This window comes from Egretta garzetta, unplaced genomic scaffold (genome assembly GCF_000687185.1).
Source record: "Egretta garzetta isolate BGI_Z169 unplaced genomic scaffold, ASM68718v1 scaffold372, whole genome shotgun sequence".
NCBI lineage: Eukaryota > Metazoa > Chordata > Aves > Pelecaniformes > Ardeidae > Egretta > Egretta garzetta.
In genome coordinates this window covers 144,058-150,721 of record NW_009258889.1, presented here as the reverse complement: position 1 = coordinate 150,721, position 6,664 = coordinate 144,058, and the positions used below count along the sequence as shown (strand labels likewise).

Below are 6,664 nucleotides of genomic sequence, written 5' to 3'. Positions count from 1 at the left end.
TCTGCCTGCTGCTCCCCGAGGTTTTGGCTGGGGTGGCGACCCGGGCAGCCCAGGACGTGCCTGTGGCTGGCACTCACCCCCCACTTCTCCTCCATCTTCTCATCCACACTGGCGTGGGCAGCCGGCAGAGCTGCGCCGTCCTCAGTTCTCCACCTCTCACCCAAGGATCCAGGTCTGGAGACGCACCCCGGCACTGGGAGCGCTGGCCGCACGCCAGCGGGCACAGCTATGAGGGATGTGCTTGGGGCTGGGTACCGGTGGAGCCTCATCCATCTTGCCTGGATGTGCCTGTTCTCCTCCGTGCCGGTAAGGAGCAAGATGGGGCCGACCCGTGGGGCTGGCACTACCCCGCTTTGACCCATTGCGAACGGGCTCGCTCCTGGCTTCGACGCGTGTTCCTGCCTGCCTCGGGGAAGCTGGGGCACAGCAGTTCATCGGGGGGTGCAGGCAGCCGGCCTGGGGAGATGCCCGGTGCCGCGGTGGGGTGGGTGGGCCAGCACAGGCTCCGTGCCCTGGCGTACAGCTGCCAGCCGGAGGCTCTGACCCAGCTCTGGGCTTGCAGCACGGCGGGGCCAGGGGGCTGGAGAAGACCTTCGAGGAGTGGATGCGGTACCGCGATGAGTGCTTGAGGAGGATGGCGAGCGAGCCCTACCCAGCAGGTACCCGGCTGTGCCCCGGCTCGGGGTCCAACGTGGGGACACGTGGAGCCGGGAGATGGTTGGGGCTGGGGCCGGGTTTTGTCCCTCCTCCAACATCCTCTACGCTGGTCACCGACAGTGGGATGAGCCGGGGGCTGACGGGTGTCTCCACATCTCAGGTGGGATGCCCGGGGCTAAGATGCCGTAGGGGGCTGAGGCTGGCATGGGGCACCAGGGCCCCGTTCAGGGTGACACCAGCCCCCTTGGAGGTGCTGGCAGTGGGCTGGGATGGTGGGGATGGAGGCGGCTGTGCCGGCAGTGTCTGACCATCGGCTTTTTTCCCCCCTTGGTGCTGTCGGAAGGGCTCTTCTGCAACCGGACGTTCGACATGTACGCCTGCTGGCCCGATGGGAGCCCTGGCACCACCATCAACATCTCCTGCCCCTTCTACCTGCCCTGGTTTGAGAAAGGTGACGATGACCCTCTGCCACCCCAGAGCTGGAAGCTACGTGGGGCGGGGGGGAAGAGGCTCTCAGGGTTTCCCCTCCTGCCTGCTGCAGGGTGGGGGGAAAGAGCGACCCACGAGCAGAGCTGGGGTAAGGGGACACGCGGGGCATGGAGCCTGCCCTGGAAGAGGGACTTTGGGGCTGAGCAGGGGCTGACCCATCGTCCCAGGAGAGGGGTTTGGGGGAGCCCAAGGGGAACATGCTGGTGCTTGGTGTCCACAGTGAAACACGGGCTGGTGAGCCGCAGGTGCGGTGCCGACGGGCAGTGGGTGACGGTGAACGGGAGCCAGCCCTGGCGGGACTACTCGCAGTGCGAGGAGGAGATGGAGTCCATGGTTGAGGAGGTGGGATGCCCCAGCCCGGCCGCTGGGCAGGGGTGGGTAGGAGCACCCCGGCCGCGGGGCCGGGCGCTGCTCGCCTGAGCTCACCAGCGGGGTGCTCACCTGCAGGAGGGTGCCCGCCGGCTGATGGTGAGCTTCAAGGTGCTCTACACCGTGGGGTACTCGCTGTCGCTCCTGACCCTTGTCTCTGCCCTGCTCATCCTCACCGTCTTCAGGTAGGAGAGCCAGGGAACGTGGTCCTGCTGCTCACCCTTCCCTGGGGGTGGTGGCTGAGCCGAGGGGTGCCCCCGCCACCCTGATGTTCTCGCTCTCGGCAGGAAGCTCCGCTGCACCAGGAACTGCATCCACGCCAACCTCTTCGCCTCCTTTGGGCTGCGGGCGACCTCGGTGATAGTGAAGGACGCGCTGCTGGAGAAGCGCTGGGGCATGGAGGTGGCGCAGGTGGCCGACTGGGAGGCTCTGCTGAGCCACCAGGCAAGTGCTGCCCCATGGGGGGGCCCTGCTCCATGCTGGGCTGGAATGGGGATGGGGACCCACATCCCCAGGAGGGGTGTGCAGCTGGGTGCTGGTGCCCGTGCAGCCCCAGGACACCCAGTGGGCGAGCTCATATGGTGCCCGTGCAGCACCATGCCCCTGGTGGCTGAGCTCTTGGGGTGCCCATGCCCCCAGTAAGTGAGCTCTTGGGATACCTGCACACCCAATGGGTGAGCTCTTGGGGTGCCAATCTAGCACCACGCTCTCAGTGGGTGAGCTCTTGGGGTGCCCATGCACCTGGTGGGAGAGCTCTTGGGGTGCCTGCACACCCAATGGGCCAACACTTGGGGTGCCAGTGCTGCCCATGCACCCAGTGGGTGAGCTCTTGGGGTGCCCATGCACCTGGTGGGAGAGCTCTTGGGGTGCCTGCACACCCAATGGGCCAACACTTGGGGTGCCAGTGCTGCCCATGCACCCAGTGGGTGAGCTCTTGGGGTGCCTGCATGCCTGGTAGGCAAGCTCTTGGGGTGCCCATGCCCCCTCAGGGTGAGCTCTCGGGGTGCCCGTGCCCCCATAGGTGCTGCCAGCCCCACGGCAGGTCTCCTCTCGCAGGCGGCGCTGGGCTGCCGGGCGGCGCAGGTGCTGATGCAGTACTGCATCCTGGCCAACCACTACTGGTTCCTGGTGGAAGCCGTCTACCTCTACAAGCTGCTGATTTGGGATGTCTTCTCTGAGAAGAATTACTACAGGCTCTACCTCTACCTGGGCTGGGGTAGGGGCCACCCGGGCGCGCGATGGGGACGGTGTCGGTGAGCGCCACAGCCCAAACCGGCCCGGAGAGGGTGTGGGGTGGGTGCTCTGCTGACCCTGGATGTCCCCATGGTGTCCCCCACCCCAGGGCCGGTTGCTCAGCTCAGGCGGGTGCTTGGTTTTACAGGGTGTGCTGTGTGACTTGCAGGGACCCCCGTGGTGTTCGTGCTGCCCTGGATGGCCGCCAAGTACCTGAAGGAGAACGTGGAGTGAGTGGGGAGGGATGGGGGGGTCCCGCCAGGATGCTCACTCAGCCCTGGGCTGGGGTTTGGGATGGAGCTGGCTCTGGGGCCCCTGTTGCACCTTGCTGGGGCTGGCATGCTCTTGGCCTCATCCTGCACCCCCTGGCACAGCCTGATGGTGCTGCTCTCCATGTCTCCCTGGACAGGTGCTGGGCGCTGAATGAGAACATGGCTTACTGGTGGATCATCCGCATCCCCATCCTGCTCGCCTCCCTGGTAGGGGGGCACCCGCCAGCCCCACACTTTTTTGGAGAACAGCAGCTCAGCCCCTGGCTACCAGCCCCAAGGGGGGACCATGGCCCCCAGGGCAGCTCCCAGCCTTGCCCCGGAGGGAGGGGTTGGCCTCCAAGGCATCACACTAAATGCACATGGGGGTTTGGGTTTGCCCCAGTTTGCTAACCCCCAGGCTCCAGGGGTCTGTGCAGGGAGGGGCTGTGCTGAGCCCCAAAGAAGGGGGGCTGGGGGTGGCCCCTGCTGCTTCCTAGCTGGGATTTGGGGATGGTGAGAGGGAAGGAAGGGCAGGTCTGGGGACCCAGCACCGCTGGGCTGCAGCAGCCTTGGCATTACAGGGAGGGGGGTCCCTCCTGCAGCCCCCCAAGGGTGTATCATGGCCAGGGTGGGCTGTGAGGGGTGGGGGTGCTGGGCTACACGTGCCCCTGCACTGTCTCCCCCCACCCCAGATCAACCTGCTGATCTTCCAGGGGTCTCTCAAGGTGATCCTGGCCAAGCTCCGCGCCAACCAGAAGGGCTACGCCGACTACAAGCTGCGGTGAGCCGGGAGGGGGGGGCTGGGAGGGGGCCTTCCTGGCCCTGGGGCCCCACCACCTCCCCATCCACCTCCCCCTCCCTCCTCCGCATCATTAAACAGCCACCCCGAGATTAAGCAAGAGCTCGTCCCTGCCTGCACCTCTGCCCCAGCCCTTTAGTCCTCGCTACCAGATGGGTCCCCTTGTCCCCTTCCAGGCTGGCCAAAGCCACCCTCACCCTCATCCCCCTCTTCGGGATCCACGAGGTGGTCTTCATCTTCGCCACCGACGAGCAAACCACGGGCATCCTGCGCTACGTCAAGGTGTTCTTCACCCTCTTCCTCAACTCCTTCCAGGTGAGGCGGGAGCACGATGCCTCCTCGCTCTGCCCTGGGCACACTATGGAGGGGGAATCAGGGGGTTGCTCTCCCCAGGGTGCCCCCCTGGGGCTCAGGGAGGGGGACGCTGCCTCTCCCACCCCCAGCCCCGTTGCTGAGTGCATGATGGTGCCTCCTGCGCTGGGGCAGCGGTGGCAGGGGGAACCTCAGCCCCCAAAGCACCCAGAAACGGCAAGGGGAGACCAACCCCACCCCAGCCCTGGGAGAGGGGGGGATGGTGGGGCCTCATGCCCCTGCTCTCCCTCCAGGGCTTCCTGGTGGCCGTGCTGTACTGCTTTGCCAACAAGGAGGTACGTGCCCAGCGCCGGGGCTCAGCCGCGCCTCGGCCGGGGGCTTTGCCCTCCCACCCCTCGCCCCCTCGGTCTGCGGGGAGGGTGCAGGGAAAAAGCTCCCACGCCGTGGCAGGTGAAGTCGGAGATGAAGAAGAAGTGGCAGCTCTGGAAGCTCGACCACCCGGCGCTCCGCTGCACCCAGTGATGTGGCCAGTGGCCCCGCAGAGCCAGGGTTCTGAGGGGGCCCCGGGCCCCCCGGCCTCTTGCCAGACACTGCTGCCCCCTTGGAAGAGCCTCGCCTGGGCTGGGCGAGCTGCACGGGGAGCTGCGCCGGCTGCTTTCTACTGCTGCCCGTGCACCATCAGCTACCTCTGTTGGCATCCACCAGCCGTGCTCACGGGAAACTCCCTTCCCACCTGGGCATCTGCAGGAGGGGATCACGGGCTGGAGAGGGAGCCTGGCCATGGCCCCGGGTGCTGCTCCCACCCAGGGCATCCACGCTCTCCTCGCCCTAAGCAAGGGCCATCTCACTGACACCCCGAGACATCCACCCCAGAGCTGCAAAGTTCCTCTTCACAGCCAGGCGCTGCTTCTCCACCTTCTCACCACCCTCGTTGCTGACGCAGAACACAGCATGGGCACCCGCTGCGCTCCTCGCTGCTCGGGCAGAGCCGGGGCAGGAGGCACTGCTGCAGCTTCCCACGGCACTCGGGGACTTTGCTGCATTTACCCCCTGCGTTAGGGCAGCACCGCTCCTCCTTGGGTGACAGTGGCGGGGAAAATCATGAGTGAAGGACTTGAGAGCATCACCCAGCCTACAGCTGAGCCCAGGCCCAGCCTACAGCCCAGCCACCTCCTGCTTCGCAGCAGGAACCACCCTCAGCTCAGGAACCTTTTTGCTGACAAAAAGCTAGGATTTTCTGAGCCCAGGGGTGCAACTGCTGGGGCTGAAGATGCTGGCTTGCCAGCAGGGTGCCAAAGCAGATGCCACCTCCACCCCAGCCCCCATGCTCTTACCTTCACTGGCAGGACAGACTGTAGAGTCGTGCAGGAATTTTCCTGGATCGATGTAACCCCTGCAAGACCATTTTGCACATTAACCCTCTCTTCAGATGTAAATAAACGTTTATTTTTCAGCAAGCAGAGCGTGCTGCCTTGCATCTGCTCTGAGGGAGGGAAGCGGCCCTGGGGCTGCGCAGGGGAGGGTACTGGTTTGCCCTGGAGCAGGAGTGTTAAAGAAGTACCCAGGGCCCCTGGCTGGCTTAGTGCTGGGATTGCATGACAGGTTATACAAGGAGGAAAGTATTTATAAAATGCTTAAGGTGATGGTGATCAATAGGAACAGCGACCCCCGTCGCGTGCCAGCTCTGGTACCCGCAGAGCTGTCGCACACAGACCAAGGGAGGGGGTTGTTGCTCCTGGACAGGAGGGGAGTGTGGTGGTGTTGGATTGCTGGCTGGATTCTCCTCTGCTCTGTGCCGGGCACTGCTGTGTGTGCTTGGGGCATGGCTGCAGGGCCCCGTGCCAAAGCTGGAAGAGGCCACACAGCCTCAGGAGGAGAAAGCTGGCTCTCGTCTCGAGATCCAAGGCAGCCTCCCCGATGGATCAGGGCTTCCTCTGCTTCCAGGGACCCTCTGAAGTGCTGCTGTGGGTAAGACAGAGCTGAGAAAAGACAAGTAACCGTTCTCAACACCAAGGATCCCAAATTGCAGCACGAAAGCAGAGCCGTTCCCAGCTCTCCCTGGCAGTTTCAAAGCCGGGTAAGGAGCGAGAAGCCCTGCACGCTGGCCCGGCTGCTGCTGAAGGGCACAGGGCTGAGGTGGCAGGGAACAGAGAGTGACTCTGCTTCAAACCCCAACTCCGCTTAATTTGGGCCGAGATACACCAAGAGCTTTAGTTTTGACCAGAAAGAGGTTTTTCTGTTGCCCTATTTAAAACTTTTTGTGATAGCTGCTGAATGCTGCCCTCCTGACCGCCTGTCTCCAGTGTCGGATCAGAGGTTGGCTGAAGGTTTAGAAGAGCACAGTCACACCAACGGCGCACAACGGCCTCAGACTGGAGCTGGGCATGAGATCAGTGCTTCATCCCGAGGGGGAAATACCAGCACACAGCTCAACAAGGCCTGAACTCATTTCTGAATTAGCACAGAGACAACTTCAGTCACGCACCGGGCACCTTTCGGGGGCAATCCCCAGCCAGGAAGGCAAGAGCTGAGCCCTCAGAGGAGCACACGCTTT

General features: G+C 64.1%; 1 protein-coding gene across 1 annotated transcript; it reads left to right on the top strand.

Moving 5' to 3' along the window:
• The first annotated feature begins 228 nt into the window (after positions 1 to 228).
• On the top strand, positions 229 to 4,632 carry LOC104121956 (glucagon receptor-like). The gene is made up of 13 exons (XM_009634028.1): positions 229 to 306; positions 563 to 659; positions 1,001 to 1,108; positions 1,367 to 1,488; positions 1,594 to 1,700; positions 1,803 to 1,959; positions 2,572 to 2,731; positions 2,918 to 2,978; positions 3,158 to 3,227; positions 3,692 to 3,780; positions 3,975 to 4,113; positions 4,404 to 4,445; positions 4,561 to 4,632. The coding sequence occupies exons 1-13, from the start codon at positions 229 to 231 to the stop codon at positions 4,630 to 4,632; spliced, it is 1,302 nt and encodes a 433-aa protein (XP_009632323.1).
• The last annotated feature ends 2,032 nt before the right edge of the window (positions 4,633 to 6,664 follow it).

Excerpts from the sequence above, each read along its gene's own strand:
- LOC104121956 (XM_009634028.1), top strand. The coding sequence starts at position 229 with ATGAGGGATGTGCTTGGGGCTGGGTACCGGTGGAGCCTCATCCATCTT. Across the intron at positions 1,489-1,593 it reads TGGAGTCCATGGTTGAGGAG|GAGGGTGCCCGCCGGCTGAT; the intron begins GTGGGATGCCCC and ends GCTCACCTGCAG. Across the intron at positions 1,960-2,571 it reads AGGCTCTGCTGAGCCACCAG|GCGGCGCTGGGCTGCCGGGC; the intron begins GCAAGTGCTGCC and ends CTCCTCTCGCAG.